This window comes from Nannobrachium achirus (genome assembly GCF_963921795.1).
Source record: "Nannobrachium achirus genome assembly, chromosome: 5".
Classification (NCBI taxonomy): Eukaryota; Metazoa; Chordata; class Actinopteri; order Myctophiformes; family Myctophidae; genus Nannobrachium; species Nannobrachium achirus.
Genome location: NC_137814.1, coordinates 32,611,881 through 32,630,238, shown reverse-complemented (window position 1 = coordinate 32,630,238; position 18,358 = coordinate 32,611,881). Strand labels below are relative to the sequence as shown.

Here is an 18,358-nt window from a genome sequence, read left to right as displayed (position 1 = left end):
TTGGGTACGGGCACTCGCCTAATGGCTCACTCTGGAGGACCACATGACCCCCAATGCCTCACTGGTGTTAAGTGATGGAAAAAGTCATGTAATTGTAAAAAAAAAGAAAAAAAGAAAGAAGAAGAAAAGTAACAGCTTCAAAGGCAAATACCAGTAGTTATTTTACATGTCTTACATTGATATTGTCTGATCTATGCTAGTTCATTTGTATAGTTATGTTTAAGCTTCGGTGTGAGTGACTTAGCCTAGCTCAGCTAGAACATCCACTCATGTTAAAGCAAGGAGGGGATGGATAGATAGATACTGCAGTTAGTTAGCTGCATTAGTATATAGGCTGGCTATGCCAGGCTATGAGTGACTGGCTTTCATTGTACTTGCCTCACACATGAAGTGACTACTTTTGGCCACTAGATGGTAGACAGAGACAAAACACATCCTGGCTGATTGGTGAGGTTGATTGCCACTCACCATAGTTTATTTGTATTCCTTTTGAGAGATTATCACATTTAGAGGATGTTTCCTTCTTCCTCTATCTCTGAACCAGACTTTCTTGTGTGAAAACATAATCCTGAGATCTTTTTGTGTGTGTGTGTGTGTGTGTGTGTGTGTGTGTGTGTGTGTGTGTGTGCGCGTGTGCGTGTGCGCGCGTGCGTGCGTGCGTGCGTGCGTGCGTGCGTGTGTGTTTTGGTCTCTCTCTAGTGACATCCAACGGGTCCTCAGGGAGGACAGAGAGAAGCTGAGACGTCTGCAGAAGCCTCGCTTCACAGAAGACCAGAAGACAGAACTGATGGAGGTTCACCCCTGGTTAAAGAAGGGAGGCCTGCCCAGGTCTCTTGACATCAAGGTAAGCAAAGAAATCTATCTCTCTCTCTCTCACTCTCCCAAGAGTAGGCTAAATGTAAAAATATCTGAGTGAAATTGACACAGAGGATTTTGCTGTGTAGTGACCTCTTTGTCTCTGCGTGTTTCATGGAAAAACGAACATGCTCCCTTTCTTCTCTCACTTAAACTATTTTATTTGTTTGATGTACGATCACCAGATCTGTTCATGTTGTGACGACACCATGGAGCAGCTGCATGTGGACTGCGGGCATAGAGAGTCGTCGGGATGGTCCACTGCCTGAGGAAAGGAGTCCTTGGAACGCCATTGTCCCCGCCCTGGCACCTAACCACACTATCTACCCACCCTATCTGTTAAACACATACGTTAATCAGCACTTGGTAACTCACCAGCATTCAAGTACTTTGGCTGTATAAGGATTGTCACGCTAAGTGACTCACTATCAACAGACACTTCTGTGAAGGACTTGGCTCAAAGCAGCATCCATCATCAATGATGTGACTCAGAGCCCAAGTTTCCTTTGCCAGCAGCCATGACATGAACTATTGCTGACGGCACTGTCTCATTCTCTGTTTGTAATTTGTCTCCGCCAGGCCACACAACCGAAGGCCAGAGATTATGTTTTCGCTCCCGTCCATCCATCTGTGTGTGTGCTTTTGTGTCAGTCAGTCAGAGTGTCTGTGAACAGCTAATCTCTGGCACCGTTGGAACGGCGCAAAACTTTGCATGTACACTCCCAGTAAGCCATGGAAGAATCTCTGTCCAAAGGCCTCATGGTGGTATTATAACAGGTCGCCTTATATATATTATTTTGTTTAATTTGGCACACATTGTCGGGAAACATTGATTAGTTTGAGCACTAGCATGATGCACCTTTCAGTTGGCTGTTGAAATCTTTCTAATTCTCAGTTATTTCTCTTTTTTTCTCCTCCTAAAGCAGGTACATTGTTTACCAGATGTGTACATTATAATATAAGACAGCCAGCAAAAAAGCAAACAGGACCAACAACCTTTGAGACTGTTGATATTGTGTGTGTTTACAGTTACAAATCTGTATTTGTAATGTCTGACTTTTAGATGGTGACCATCTCTACTCCTCATTCTCTAGTTGAAGAAGAGAATGGGCCTAGACTAGGGTGAAATTCGCATGATAGTGTGAGAACAATATTTTGGTCATGTCAGCATGTGTGAAAGTGTCTTACGAAACAGTTTTGGATGTGTCTCTTGCAAACATCTTACACATACAATTGACACCTTCATTTCTGAGGTACAGTTTCCTGCTGTGAATTGAAATTTCTAGCTGATGGGAGCTAAGGCCCATGGATTGAATGTGTGGTCACTTTTGAAGTTGAATTTTAGGGTTATTACACGGGCTTAAAGCAATTGAAAAGGTCAATAATGTTATTTGTTTGCACTTCTCTGCTCTTTTAATGCTTATGCTGCAGTTTGTTATTAAGCAAGCATTCTAAGGTGTATTTTAAATGGCAGCTTGCACATTTCCTATCCTAATTTCTGTACAGTTTGTTTTCTTTTCTTTTTGAAAATGGAGACTATATTCTCTTGTGTAATTTTTTCAAATTAAAATGTTTTTGAAATACATATTTGTTTTGGATGTTGAATGTGAAGGCCTAATGACTGAAGAGGGAAATTATAGGCTATCAGACAACAATCTGTAGGATATAGGCCTATATGCCAATTAAGCATGCTTCATGTCTTTCATAAAGGTGTAATAATGTTAGTCAAGTGTTATACATAGACCATAAACAGTTTTTAGTGTAATATAATTTAGGCCTAATCTGGACGCATCAAGTTACCTAAATGTATGATCAATTAATGACTCGTGTGACATATAATTTAGTCTACAGCTTTCTAATCCTGTGATTGGCATGCATGTAGTAGGCCTAGTTCATGCCTGTCTGCTTTGCTTGGTGCCTTGTTAAATTTTGAATGAAAGCTTAAAGATAGCAGCCGGTCTGTCCTCACAGATCCTCCGTGGTTTACCGCATTTGATCAAAGAGGACATGCTGATTTACATCCCCTCTGTTCACACCTCAGATTCCCCAATTTGTAGACGAGGAGGTGCGAAACATCCAAAACCGCCCCCCTGTAGTTATTTGCACCTTTGGAGTTCCGCAAATCCGGTCTCCCGGGCTTCACGACACAAATCTGCGAAAAATAAAAGTTGAGAAGCCAAGGCCTCTCGTCAGCTGTCTTCCTGCTCTTGGCATTGGAAATGACGCGGGGTAAGATTTTATTGCACCATATAAACTATAGGGTCAGGGTGCCCTAGGCCTACTACTGTCCTTTTCGTAAATGGGAGGGAGAAAAATCCCAACTGAATGAAAGCTTTCAGTTTGTCGACAGTGTAAAAAGTAACACTTGATGACATCAGAACTTGATCGAGGTGCCAGCTGAGATTAGCCTAAAACCTTAACTACAGGTCGCTTCTTTTCGTATTCATTTGTCGCAACACCTGGGCAGTGGTGGAAAAAAGTAGGCTACTCACATTTGTTACTTGCGTAAAATTATCGATAGCCTAGGCTACAATGTAGAAATACTCTGTTACAAAGTAAAAGTCCGGAATTAAAAATGTTAGAAAAGTAAAGTAGGCTATTGGTATAAAAATGTAGCCTACTTAAAGTAGGCCTACAAAAAGTAAAAGTAGCCTAGGCCTACTCGTTATGCAGAATGTCCCATTCCACTGAAATTTGTATCTTGAAAAGCAGACCTACAAGCTAGCTCACAATGAGCTTGTAGATCGGCTATTTTCAAATGACCGAAATGTAGGCTATAGGGCTGAAGTTGTTCATGTAATAACAATAGCCTAATCTAAATTTACAAAGTAACTAAAGCAAATAATTGTGGTGGAGTAGGCCTAAAAGTATAGGTCTAATATTTGGAATGTAGGCCTACGTGGTTACTTTACACCACTGCACCATCTGAGAATGGCTGAGAATGATAATAGGTAATAGGTATAGGCTAGACATAACCTACTTTAACTTCACGACAGTGTGTGTTTGTCTACCGAAAAGCGCAAATACCAATCGAGGCATAGGAAGAACACATTTTCTTCTAAACAGAGAAATTAACCCAGTTTAAATACGTTTAGCCTGGCGTCTCTGATAGGCCCTACTGTGATTTTAGCCTGTTTAGAAATGACCCACATCTATCATCAGCTATACTGGTATGCATGCACAACATTCCTGTCACATTCCATTAACTATTGGGCATTTCTCTTAATCCAGACAGCCTTCACACTGAACAAAGCTAAGGTTTTAGACTAATAAGTAATAACCCCAATCCATTCTCACCTCATTAAGCCAATAATTTGAAAACACTAAACTATAGTCTACTGATTAGACTCTACTCAGTTACAAGGCCAGGCATTACCTATTCAAAATGTTAGCCTACTAGAATAAAATTACAAAATGATCAAAATGTAGTTCTCAACCTCTGGGTCAGTCAGGAGCCCCAGCCCAGGTGATCTTGGGGGATCTCCAGACAGTGAAGTCATAATTTAAGATATAGGCTAATTTGACAATTTGGCCAGTGTTTGACCAGATTTTATAGTAGCCTATAGGCATATAGTTTTTTAGGTATTAAAAATATATATAGACTTAAAGGAGTAGTTAAGTCCTTTAAGTCTTTATATATGTTTAATTACCTAAAAAAACTATAGGCCTATAGGGCTAGGACTACTATAAAATCTGGTCAAACATTGGCCAAATTGTCAAATTAGCCTATAAGAAAGAGGCAAAGACTTTGAAAATAGCAGATCTGCATTCTGCAAGCTGAGCTCACAACAACTCGTAGGCGTTGTGAGCTTGTAGATCTGCTATTTTCACAATATTTATCGGTTGAACCGAGTTATGCCCCAACTTCGTATTAGGCAGATTGAAAATGTTAACTTCTCAAGTAAAAGTATAGGCTACATCAAAATAGTTCTTTACAGTACTTGAGTAAACGAAGGTCTAGTTATTACACCACTGTATCAAATAATAGGCTACCACACAACTCATTATATTCAGTGAATTCGTTTTTATTCAAAAGACATATTGAAAAGTCAGTGTAAGACTTTATGAACTGGAAAATCAGCTGAGGTAATAACAGACATTTATAGACATTTATAAATACAAAATTGTAAACACAGGCCTAAACATCGAAAATGACTTACAACTAACACTGGGACATGTATTTTTCTATGCAGCCATGATGTACATATTTATATCTAGGCCTATACCTGCTTCCACTTTGATGAAACAGGTGAACACCCTATGGGTCTAATTATGGATCTCTGCGAAGTTGTTTTTAAATAGTTATTCTTAAATAAAGTTTAGTTATTAGTTCAATTGCAACACCAAAATAATTACACAAAGAGCTTATCAGATGTCATTCAACAAGCTGACAGTCCTTAAAAACAGTAGGCTAGTCTTATCATAACATGTCCTACACACAACGGTCTGAAGACAAATAAAATTAAAAAAGATTAAAAAAAAAAAAAGAAGAAGAAAAAAAGCATAATGCATTTGTTTAATTCAGTGGTTCTCAAAGTGGATTCCAGGGACTCTGTGGGTTCCTTTAGGGGGGGTCTATGACCTGACTGACCCATACAAGTCTGTAACTCTGACAGTGTACAAATGTACACTGGGCTGGCCTGGGAGACCGTGAAATGTGAAAGTTTGAGAAACACTGGTTTAATTGACTTTGTATCTACCATGGCCTCCATACTGATTCACTGTACATTAAGGGGGACGCACCCAGACTCTCGACCTCTTCCATGAAGATCTGGCTTTGATCAGAGTCCGTCTCGTCCAGATCAGAGCACAAGTCGTCGGTGGAGGAGGAGGTCGAGGGAGCCGGGGACAGGGCCGATGAGCAGCTCCTTCCCCCGGGGGAGATCAGTGCTGCATACTCAGACACAGGCCAAGTGCTGTTGTTGTTGCTGTTGGGGCATTCTCTGGCGATGTCCGACAGTATCACCTGGAGACGGTCCTCGTCATTCAAGGGCATGCTTTCGAGGAGGTGGTTCAGGAGCTCTGCGGCGATGGCGGGGTCGATGCCCGGACAGTTGGCGATGAAAGTGTGAACCTCGTGCATGCACTGGATGTATCCCGCAGCAAACCTCTCACACGCCTCCCGGTTCTCTGCGTCCACCTCTGATAAAAAACATAAAAACACGAGACAAACTCAGTGAGCAGGGGCGGATAAAGTACTCTCATTGTAAAAGTATCAATACTGCAATGTAGAAATACTCAAGTACTCAAGTACAAGGCTGAATGTACTTGAGTAAAAGTACAAAAAGTATTGGTATCAAAATGTACTTAAAGTACCAAAAGTAAAAGTACTCATTATTACATTTCAAGTTTAAAGTTTAACGTATAATCAAATAATAATCGTTTGAAAATAATAATAAAATAACAGTAACAAAAGTTCTCAAATAGGCTAATTGTAGTGGAGTAAAAGTACACTATTTGTCTCTGAGATGCAGCAGAGTAGAAGTAAAAGTACTGATAATTGGAAATACTCCAGTAAAGTTAAAAGTACCTCAAAACCATAAACCAGTGAGTACAGAAGCTGCTAAAAAAAACAAGTCCTCACAAGCATAGACATAACATGTAGGCTAGCTTATTACACACATGTAGCGAATAGCTAAAGGTTTACCTTGAGCCCGGCTTTGCAGAATACCCTCGACCCTTTTCACTGTCACCTCCAGCACTTCAGCATTCTCCATCTTTGATTGCAACTGTAAACAACAGTTAGTTTATGGTTATTATGCTATATGATGATTCAGTCCCCATTCGTGTAGGCTCGCACAATAATGTTGTATAAGAAAAATGTTTGCATATAGCTCAACTTACATCATCCGTGTCTGCCATAAGAACTCTGAGTTCTTGTAAACTTTCATTGATGCGAGCCCTCCTCTTCTTCTCAACCAGAGGTTTCCTGATCTGTAAATACACAAACAAAACAAAACGATATGTGAGTGGCTTTGCTTTCAATCCGGCTTGTCCATGTTTATTTGGGCACGCTATTGTGATCGTAAAAAAGAAATACACGCTCACAAAGCGACAAGACTCGAAGCTGTGTGTGCTTGTACATTTCGCTATTTGTTAAATAGCTACGGCGATACCACCAGTGGTGTAAAGTAAGTAAATGTACTTAAGTGCTGTACTCAAGTAGGTCTACAGTGTTGAGGCTTTTGTCCGTTACTTGAGTATTTCCATTTTCCAATATAGGCTACTTGAACTTCGACTCCACATCTCGGATCCAAATATTGCTACTTTTACGCCACTACATATTTGAAAACGTAATCTTGAAATGGGACATAATTCTGCACAATGAGTAGGCCTACTTTTGGTAGCCTACTTTAAGTACATTCTGATAACAATGTAGACTAATAGGCTACTTTTGTACTTTTTACTCAAGTACTACAAGTAGGCTAAATATTGAATTCCGAACTTTTAATTGTAACAGCGCACTTCTACAATGATTGCAGTATTGATACTTTTACTTAAACATGTAGCCTAAGTAGGCCACTTTTCCCTCGACTGGTTAAAAGTAAACATAAACACCGTGATCATCACATTGCATGATAAAGACATCATCATTTACCTTTCTGTCCACCCTAGTGCCAAGATCTTCCTCATCCCTGTCCATTCCGTTCGTGTTGTTGCGGATGGGGGCCATGTTGGTGAAGTTAACCCAGGCTCTGCCACAGAACAGAAGTGATTGTCTAATCCAGCCGTTACAGAGCTCGTCAATGGGACAGATGGCTGGCGGTCCCTGCAGCTGCCAACAAAGGTTGCAGACGGGGTGATGCAGGACTTGTTATGCAGCTTGGAGCGAGGGGATGAGGGCACGGGCACTTATTTATAACGGTTGATTTACATGTGAATGCGGGAGCTGGCTGCTCCAACAGCCAATCGTCGGTCAAGGGGCTTTTATCTGTCTCATTGTAGGGGGGGGGGGGGGGGGAAGACATTTATAACATATAAATAAATTGAAGCAGTGGTGGGAAAAATAGCCGACTCACATTTTTTGACTTAAGTATCAATACTGCAATGCATAAATATAGCTACTCTACTTCTTATACAGAAGAAGTAGGCCTACAGAATTCAATTAAGTGGAATGCACTCATTATACAGAATGTCCCATGTCAAGTTTTCAAATAACATATTTTGAAAATAGCAGATCTACAAGCTCACAATGCGAGCTTGTAGATCTATTTTCATATGGGCGAAATATATAGGGCTGAAATGGTTAATGTGTGTTTTGTAATAATAATCAAAATCTACAAAGTAGTAGGCCTAACTCGTTTTCAAATAATTCAAGTGGAGAAAAAGTAGGCTACAATGTAGTTGAGTAGAGGTAAGCCTACTGAAAATATTATACAACTTATAATATGAAAGAAAGACATTTAGCTTCCAAATGTTGGTTGTAAAACCCCCCCAAAAATGTTTTGGTCAGATAGGTAGGCCTATAGGCTATATAAAGTAGGCTTATATAGACTGTAATAGAATAGTTATAAACATAATAGGCTAAATAAAGTTGTTTCTGTATGATGCTTACAGCCAGTCCTCTTCTCACGCCATCACCTTCATGTTGGATTGTGAGCCATAAACTTTGAGGTCTGTTGTTTCAACCCGTTGACCATTATAGCCATTCTCTGGCACTGCTGGGAAATGGGAGACATTTGTCAGAAATTGTCACATCCAGCTCTGTGAAATGTCAATGCCTGATTGAGAAATCAATGAGCAACTAATACATTCTACACATTATAAATGCAAATAATCATTCACATATTAGGATATCCATAGGATATTAAAAATATTCATTGACCAAACTTGTTTCAGTCTGACATTTCAGAGAAATAGATTTGTGGATGAGGATTTCCATGATTAGAGCAATTGAATCTTTTGCTAGGTTCTATGGATATGAACCTACCTATTTCAGGAGCAATTTCCGGATGATCATCAGATGTAACCCACCACATCCATCCATGGATGTAAAAGCTGCCACAAAGATAGGCACACAGCAGATAGGCCTATGCATATTTAAATTAAACACGGAACACTACCATATTTGGAGTTCATCTTCAAAGTAAGAGATGTGGAGTCATTCGTGATGAATAATTTGGAGAGATTTGCGATTAATAATTATTTGCAGCTGGTTTGGGAGGGTCATTATTCTGTATGAGAAGTTTTCGCATTGCTTCGACTTGATTGTGCAAAGGCCACCAGACTAGAAACACAACAACTATCAAAGGCTTACATACATTTGATATGAGTTTGTGTTGGATTTCATTTGACTCTTATTTTGGTATTAGAGCGGAGGATTTTCCTCCATTCCCACACATAGCTCGTTCGTCAGAGAGAGAATACGCGTGTGTGATGTCACTGCTGTCCGGCGGGGGCGAGTTGTACTACTACAGTATATAATGCTTCATTGCTCTGTAGCTGGATCCAGTGCACCCACAACCAGGTAGACAAACAACAAGCAGATACAGGCTGTTATTATACAGACATGGTGAAGATCACTTTCCAGTCCGTTTCGGCGCAGAAGCCAGAGAAGGAGAGCGATGGAGACAAGATTATTATACCCCAGGCTCACGTGAGTGTGCAGTCTCATTCTTTGTTCCATTTCATTTTCTTCCAGCATGCGAATTCTCCTCAGTAGCCTATTTGTCATTGCATCTCCCTTTTAACACGCGTGTGTCATCACCAGGACTGTTATTATTATTGCATGTTATATGATTTGATTTGATTGATTGATTGATTGATTGATTGATTCATTTGATTGAATACTTTATTAACAGTTTGCAAAAAGTAGGCTACAGAGGTATTCTACAGTTTATACAAAAGGAGAACACAAAAAAGGTCTTGTTTCCATTGTGGTACCATTTTTATAGGTAGAGATAGAGTATAATTTGTGATTTTTATATTTAAATAATAATTGATTATATAGTGATTAAATAGACATCGATACAAGCCTGGGATGTTTACATTACGTCATCTTGTTTGGGTTACAGTCTGGGACGCTGTCTACAGATAAGAAACCTAGGCCTATGTGCATATTTATTTATTTATAAGAATAAAGCATTAGGTTCACGCTCAAGGTCAAGGTGCATTAATGTTTAAACACCCCTTGCTCTTATTGATAGAATAGAAAGTTAGCAAAGCTTGTGGATTTGAGGAAACAAGTGTAGGCTACTCTTATTTCTATGCTATCACTGCACCACTCCTTACGTCACTGCTGAGGTGCTGCTTAATAGCTTAATACCCAGTCATTCCTGCAGGTGGCAGCATCTAGTAGCTATGTCCAAATAGTAGCTATGGGTCCCTTAATTTAGTTTCCTAGAATTCCTACATCTTGTTTTTTTTTTTTTACATTTTCAAAAAACATTCCCAGAAAAGTTAAGACATTTATGAATAAGTAATTTCTTTAATAAATAAAATAAAAATCTAAGAAATTCTATAAATTAGAAAACAAATGTCTAGCCGATCTACAAGCGAAGAGATGCGTTGTGAGCTTGTGCTGTTTTCATTATTTTGAGTCCTGGGCAAACATCTAATTTCTCTTGTGACAAGTTGTTGGTCACCAGCTAAAAGGTTTGGGAACCACTCCAAATGTCATGTAGACTATGGGTAGAGCTGCTTTTATGTTTCAAATATTTTTTATTGTAAAGCACAGATTATTATTATTTTTTTATTTAACCTTTTTTTAACCAGATAAAAACACATTGAGACATGATCTCTTTTACGAGTGTGACCTGGCAAAGAGGCAGAAATAAAAATTACACGATCCTTGCTTTACATACAAGACATCAACAACAAAAATAGAACATCCATGATACACAACAAATACCTAAGAACAACTCAGTCCAAAATAATAAAAATGTAAGGCCCATTCCTACTGGGCCAGATATTTTTCCATTCAAAGTGGAAGGTAGATAGAGATAAAAAAAAATATTTTTTTTTTATCTGTGGCAGATTTTGTTTATCTCTATCTACCATCCACTTTGAATGGAAAAAATATCTGGAGAAAGAGATTTTTTTATCTGTTATCTGGCCCATTGGGAATGGGCCTTTACACAGTTTAAAAAAACTAGCTTACATTTCTCAGGTAGCAATACAAGCACAATGTGCAAAATGTACCCAAAAAGGAAGAGATCTACAGAGCAACTTTTACAGGTCTGAACAAGTACAAGTGTTTGTAGATCTGTCTAGAGTGATTCTCTTAAAACTTTTCAAAGGAATTAGCACGGGCAATTTGAGTCTGGACTGAAGGTCATTCCATGACCAGGGGCCAAAAAAAAGAGAGGCTTTTTTTAGAGAGGTATAGTACCCAGACCTATATACAGTTTCGAATCAAATACTTATACAGCGCTTACCTATTTTCTAAAACAAACAGTCATACACATAAAATAAACAGAACACAAACAATGTCAAATGTAGCCTACTTATGGGGTGAAGTAGAGCTGCTTTTAAATTCCACATGCACACCTTTTCTTAATCTTTCTGCAAGAAAGACTGCTATTGTTCCCTGTAGTGTGATTATAAATGGTCAGAGGGCTACTCACAAGCCTGAGGTTTAACCACATGGACCCTGGAGTCCCAATTATGGGCATGTACAATAACGAGTGAACATTTGGCAAAATAAAAAAATGCAGATCTACAAGCTCACAATGCATCACAATGCAACATCTTATGAGGCCTTTTAGATCTGCTATTTTTACTGAAGACGTTTAGTGTAGTGGGGTATAAAGCAGCCAGGGGACCAAATTATAGACATCTGAGACATCCTTTTTTTTTTTTTTTTTGGAGGCACCATGACCCAATAATTATTTGAATGCCAGAAAAGTGGGCACACAATCTAAGACATAGATCCAAGTCTAATCCTTTTCAAATTCATAATGTACACATTAGATTACATATGACATGTCTGGCACCAATACATAGTCTGCATCTGAAACCGCTTGGCGCTTATTACGTCAGGGAACACATTACGCTTGAGCTTAGTGGTGTGATATTGGCGGAAATGGCAGTTCAACGTCATCAGAAGTGTGTGTGTAGGCATATTAATAGGACCACCTCTGTCATGGGACGCCTCTCCCACGCAATTGTTCTGCCAGGGAAACTATCGACAAATATGGAGCGTGGAAGTAGGCGGACAAGAATAGAATAGAAGTCCCAGACAGCCATGTGCATCTTCGTCAGAGCTAGGCGCAATCTGCTCCCTCCTCTCTGGTTCTCCATAGCAACAGTAGTACAGAGAGGCAGCAGATTGATTGAGAGATTGTGGGTGGGTATTTGGCATGGTCCATCCTCCCAAGCCAGCCTACGTTTATCAGATCTGATCATCTCACTTGGCAGCCACAACCTTACAAGATTTTAGGTTTAGAGTGTTCACAGGAAAGCGTGGTGATGTGAGAGAACATTATGCACGCACACACAGCCATGCTCAACTGCATGGTTGTATGCCATACAGTACACTACATTAGATTATGCATTGCTGATGCAGTTTACAGTTTACAGTTTAGGCATTTAGCAGACGCTTTTAATCCAATGCTGAGTGCCTTGAGTGGAAGAGCATCATGGCTGACTTTAAAACCTTGCTAATAATTAACCTGGCAAACTAAGCATTTCAATCAACCAACCAATCGATCAAACAATCAATGCAAGTTCCTTGAGTGAAAGAGCATACCCTGGCTGACATCGAAACCTTGCAGATAATTAACATGGAAAATTAAGCATCTCTTTGTCACCCACGGTCTGTTGTGTAACCTAGTTTCTCCCCTTTTTGCAGGAGGAGCTGGTTCTCCCCCTCAGCCCTAAGAGGTCTCTTCTGAATGCCCTTTGCTGCCTCACGTTTGGCCTCGTGATTTTCATGTCAGGATTGGTGCTGGCCTCCATCTACATATACCGCTATTACTTCATACCTCAGGTCTGTTAACATCCTTTATTTTGTAAACTGTAGCCTATGTACCAATATACCATTGACCCTACATAAAATGAAAGTTAGTTTAACAACCATATGAATACATTACTGTAAAACTTGCATGGGTTAAATTAACACTTAACAGCACTGAATTTACTGTGTAGCTAGTGCTAAGAAATGAGTCTAAAAGAATTGTGTTTCGACCCACCAGCAGATCCCAGAGGACAGTATGTTCCACTGTCGGGTTGTGTACGAGGACTCCATGTTTGCTCCTGTGAGAGGCCGTCACGAGCTGGAGGAGAACGTTGGCATCTACCTCGATGATAACTACGAGCAAATCAGTGTGCCCATGCCCCATTTTGGAGGCAGTGACCCTGCTGACATCATCCATGACTTTCAAAGGGTAAGAGGCTATGATTCCACCCAAAGTAGTCCACCCTGTTTACCAGCAAACTAGCAAGAAAGACAGAACTCGGTTTATTATTGTATTTACTTAGTACTTATTAATTACTATATTAAGTTACAAAAACACTGGAGAGAGTATTTTATTTTTTATAGTCTGGTTATAGTCTGGTTGGTCCGCATGGACCAATCATATGACGACCAAGATTGACCAATCAGATCAAACCTCGACTGACCTCAATCGCCAAATCAGGTGTAATAGCAGTCATGGCACCACATACAGAATATTCACAGGGAAAACACATTATAAGTATAAGCATTATAAGTTGCTCAAAATGTGTATATAATCATACAACCATATCATAACAGCCAACAATATCCACAAAAGAGACCCAATAGAAATATATATATAAGTGGCTCAAATCTTAATGATTAAAACCGATTGGAGGCTTGAAAGAACTGTCTCTTAGAATCTGTCCCTAGACATTCTGTCCAAGTGTCCATCTGTCTTCTCACAGGGAATTATTTTGACATGCAGCTCATGTAATCTGACTACTGTTGTCTTTCTCACAGGGCCTCACAGCTTATCATGACATTGCTTTGGACAAGTGCTACGTCATTGAGCTCAACACCACTCTAGTTATGCCCCCGCGAAATCTGTGGGAACTCCTCATTAACGTCAAGGTGGGTCCGCCTCATTCAAAGCCTTGAGTGACTTAACCGGATGACGCTGTCACTTGCGCCTGTGTGTGGGTCAATGTTGTAACCTTTGGGATGTGTTCTTGTCTCTTTCTCCCACAGAGAGGGACATACTTGCCTCATACGTACATCATCCAGGAGGAGATGATGGTGACAGGGAGGGTGAGGAACATGAGGCAGCTGGGGCCCTTCATCCACAGACTCTGCTATGGCAAAGAGACCTATCGCCTCAGACGTCGCAACCCGCACCGAAGTGAGTGCAGCTCGCATACACACATTCCACTCACGCATGAACACGCCCCTTCTACATGTTTATTCAGGATATATTGAATATATGGGGCTACCCCTTATGAGTTTGAGATGCCATGTTATGTAATAAGCGAGGGAAACTTTAGCCTGTGTGTCGTACACTCACCGCCTATACACGTATGTGATTTCCTTCGACTTTTGGCTGCGACATATTATGTCACAGCCAAAAGTCGAGGGAAATCCGTGGGTCTGGACAGGCTGCCGTGGTGTGAGGAATGAAGACATGGTGCCCATATGAACAGCACCAAATAGGGGCTTCCTGCTGTGTGTGTGTGTGTGTGTGTGTGTGTGTGTGTGTGTGTGTGTGTGTGTGTGTGTGTGTGTGTTCCTGAGTCATTCCTACTATACTTGATAGAACCACACATTGTGTAGGAGGTAGTGTTACGCTCATCGATGCTGAATTTATTGGCTGGCTGAGACAGTGATGTAACGCACTTCCTCTGGAACACTTACAGTAGATGGGTTTGCACCATGCCAACAAGCAATAATTATCAACTTTTCAGGATTGTAGGCTGGGTATTAGATGCCATGTGGTGAGACCAAGTCTAAAATATCCTTTCCTCTTTTCCTTTTCAGGAATTGATAAGCGTGAGGTGAAGAGGTGCCACAGTATCCGTCACTTTGAGAACACCTTTGTGGTTGAGACTGTCATCTGTGACAGGGCCTGACTCTGATATGGGACTCAGAAACAGCCAACACTGAAGCCAGTTCTTTAAAAACCATACCTCTTAGATGCTTTAGGCTTTTACTGCACTTTAAGAGCATGTATTTTGTCCGAAACCGTTTTCTGTTTTGTTTGTCTCAAGTTGAATTGTTAATGCTCTTTTGTTTGTCCTCGATTGATATTTTGAATCTTTTTTTATTCAGACGGAATGTATATTTGAGTGAAGTTGTAAATGTAATTGCATATACCCGTAGCTTATCATGTTGTGTAAAAGATTATGATTGCTGTCTAATGTACACATTTATTTATTGGTTTTCACTGGGATACTTGATTTTTACATGTTTGTTTTGTCAGTTCAGTGCGCTGTAGGACATTATACTTGGAGGCATACCTAGGCTTGTGCTGTGCACTCCCATGTTTAATTGTTGCCTGTTTTATTTTATTATGTCCAAGAAATGGCATACCTCATGTAGTTTGGCCTTTTTGCCAGTGTTGTTTATGTAAGTTAATGTCACTCTTCCTAAGCAATACTGTAAATTGATTATTTTCTTCTTTTTTTCATATTGTAACATGGCTAGATTTTTATCTGAAATTCAATTGTGAATGATCATTTCGTTTACATTTTATCCTTCTTTGAATAATAGTTTTTCTTCCTATGGTCTCCCATGGCTTCAGACTGTACTGTACTTCCTGTAGTAGCAGAGCTTCTGATGAAGGCAGGCCGAACCAAAGTCTTCAGTGACCAATGCTATACTTAGTGTTGTCTTTGAACTATTTAGGAAGGATGCTTTATAGTGTAGATGGCAGAATATACAGTACTAAATGATACTTTATCAAAGTATTTTCTTCTGGTTTGTCTTTCTCTTCCTCCTGGTGGTTAGATGTACTTCTCACTTTTATTTGTGGCCAGTGACCACCACTTCTCAATCCATAATCTCCTGTCATATCCTCCTGTATCTCTCTCCCACTTGATGATTTTTATATGCTGGGTGGGTCTTTCTATTGTATAATATGGAGCTGTGCTGACTGAGAAAGACCTGTGATAACGTGACCATGAGTTCATTCTTCCCCAAAACAATCTCCTGCTGTACAGTTAACTCTGCTTGTAATATCTCACTCACTAAAGAATAAATGATCAAACATTATGTTTTTGTTTGTTGTTTCTAGAATTCTCAAATTTACCAAACACCTGAGCCTGCCAATCATCAGTCCAGGGTGGTGTAGTGCAGCGATACTAATAAAAAGCATATTATCTTTAGCCTAATTAGATTACTGTAACATGAATAATCATCCAGAAAGGGAAAGCTGCATTCAGAGCAGCAATAAAGATGAGCCTCAACAAGCGCTGAAAAGTTGATGCGGATAACCGGTCTGGATGCTTTCGCTTTAATATTACCATCTCATGCACATTCAATACCACTATGTTTAATTTGATAGAAAACAGTGTCAGTTGTTAAGACTGACGCCAATGAAGGCGCCAATGAAATACAGAAGTGATCAAGTATTATTAATGTTGTCATTTTATCAACTGGCCCCTTGTCATTTTTGTAATGTGGCCCACAGGTTCGGCTATTTGAATATCTAATCCCTGGTGTAGTGTTATACCACAGACTATACGCCAAACTGTAAAATACCCAAATGGTTTGGTCATTTATGGACCCTGCCTGATTGATTGATTATTTTATTAGACAAAAATAGAGAACAGTATAGTCAATACAATTGAAATGTAGTACAGTACAAGTACAATTAAACACCCTGCCTAAAAGGAACATCTCAAATAAGACCTTTAACTGTCTTTTTTACATATTTAATTCATGGTCATAATAGATAGCAAGCTGTACATAATGTACTATACAGGTACATCTGTATGCTATGCATACATGTATTTGTGTTGCTTAGCAATATAGGAAGCACCATACAAGACAGGGAAGCACCATAGAAAGCCCCATAGAAGACAGGGAAGCACGATAGAAAGCCCCATAGAAGACAGGGAAGCACCATAGAAAGCCCCATAGATGACAGGGAAGCTCCATAGTAAGCATCATACCATAGAAGACAGGGATGTGTTTTCAAAAAGTTATAACCAAGCAATCTCCTCTTTGTTTCAGAGTAATTATTTCCTTTATTATTCTATACTTAAAGAAAGAATGAGTCCGAGCAGGAGTACTGGTGATAACAAAAATGACAATAACAAAAATAGATTCAAATAAATCAGCCAGGGTTCTAATAATATAACTTACCTCAACTACCAGTACACAAAAGTCAACAACAGAACCCGAACATCCCATAATACTCCTCTACAGCCAGCAAACGGCTTAAAGGACCACTAGCATAGGGTTACAATTTGTAACCAACAGGAAATAATGTGTGAATAATATGTGTGAGTGATTTTGGAGACTCCAAATCACTGGTTCTCAGACTCTTTCAAGTCAGGGACCCCTGAACATTTGTAGCCTTCATTAGCCAGACTGATAACGTGGATTCACTCACACATTCCTCCATGATACCATGGAGGACAGTGAGATCAGTCTGGCTAATGCCAGGCTAGAATATTTGACCATGGAACCCATCTGAAAATGATGAAAAGTGACCTCCATACAAATGTATGAGGGTCCTCCTGGCTAAAATAGCAGATATGCAATTTTCATTACATCTGCAATGTAAACAGATTTGTGATGCTGTATTAACTAATTTAGCTTGGGACCCCCACACAGACTTGAGTTTGAGATTCCCTGCAGTAGTCTCATAATCAACCCTTAAAATCTTTGAATAAAACCGTTTTTGGCCACCAGAGGGCTCACTGACCCCCACATTGAATTTTATTGGCCAAAATATAGTGCCTGGGACAAAACATGTTTTGGCTTAAATTGAATTATCTAAATGTCATAGTTTGAATTGAACAATACATTATTGAACTTAGTGGCATTTACCATTCTGATATATCTGAATATCTTCCAACCTTACCACAAGCTGAAGCTGTGATGTTCTGCATGATCGAACTGAAACCAAAAGTTACACAATCCCTCAGCTTAAAGAAAAACTATGTGCACAACAGCAGCATTTCACTCTTCTTTGTCAAGGAAGTGGTAAGGCAAAAATTATACACGTGGTTCCCAACTCACAATACATTAGATTAAAAAGAACCTTTATTGGCAATAAAAATAATATAAAATGAATGAAAAAAAAAAAATCCAACAACCTCCCCCAGCCCCAACATCTCCATATAAATAGTACAAAGCATTAAAGACTAAAGAATGGATGGATGTGCAATCTACCAAATTGAAAACATGGAAACACTCACACAATAATAAATGGTAAATTCACATTAATTTCAATTCAAAGGGCTTTATTGGCTTGAGAAAACATACTTTTACATTGCAAAGTGTACACTATATAATAAAAATAAAATATGTACAAGTGAAAGGAGTGAAACACTTTTCATGTATCAAGGTTAAATGCAAACAGTGCAGGGATACACAATTATTAGTAGTCTTTAAGGTGGTTGT

The 18,358-nt window shown here is 39.5% G+C and overlaps 3 protein-coding genes across 8 annotated transcripts in view; 2 read left to right on the top strand and 1 right to left on the bottom strand.

Moving 5' to 3' along the window:
• The window catches only part of per2 (period circadian clock 2), a 43,531-nt gene extending 41,091 nt beyond the window's left edge, over window positions 1-2,440 (top strand). For all 6 annotated transcript variants that reach the window (XM_080726329.1, XM_080726330.1, XM_080726331.1 and 3 more), the window contains 2 exons: window positions 700-844; window positions 1,041-2,440. In XM_080726329.1, the coding sequence (XP_080582455.1) occupies window positions 700-844; window positions 1,041-1,124 (229 nt within the window). In that variant the 3' untranslated portion in view covers window positions 1,125-2,440. The remainder of the gene's footprint in view (window positions 1-699; window positions 845-1,040) is intronic.
• A 3,111-nt stretch (window positions 2,441-5,551) lies between these two features.
• Window positions 5,552-7,528, bottom strand: hes6 (hes family bHLH transcription factor 6; the record flags this gene model as incomplete). Its single annotated transcript, XM_080725728.1, has 4 exons — window positions 5,552-5,997; window positions 6,503-6,584; window positions 6,700-6,789; window positions 7,454-7,528. 4 exons carry the CDS (start codon window positions 7,526-7,528, stop codon window positions 5,552-5,554), a joined length of 693 nt encoding a protein of 230 aa, XP_080581854.1.
• A 1,836-nt stretch (window positions 7,529-9,364) lies between these two features.
• itm2cb (integral membrane protein 2Cb) lies at window positions 9,365-14,856 on the top strand (the record flags this gene model as incomplete). Its single annotated transcript, XM_080726345.1, has 6 exons — window positions 9,365-9,451; window positions 12,647-12,784; window positions 12,990-13,181; window positions 13,754-13,864; window positions 13,982-14,132; window positions 14,765-14,856. 6 exons carry the CDS (start codon window positions 9,365-9,367, stop codon window positions 14,854-14,856), a joined length of 771 nt encoding a protein of 256 aa, XP_080582471.1.
• Window positions 14,857-18,358: the final 3,502 nt, after the last annotated feature.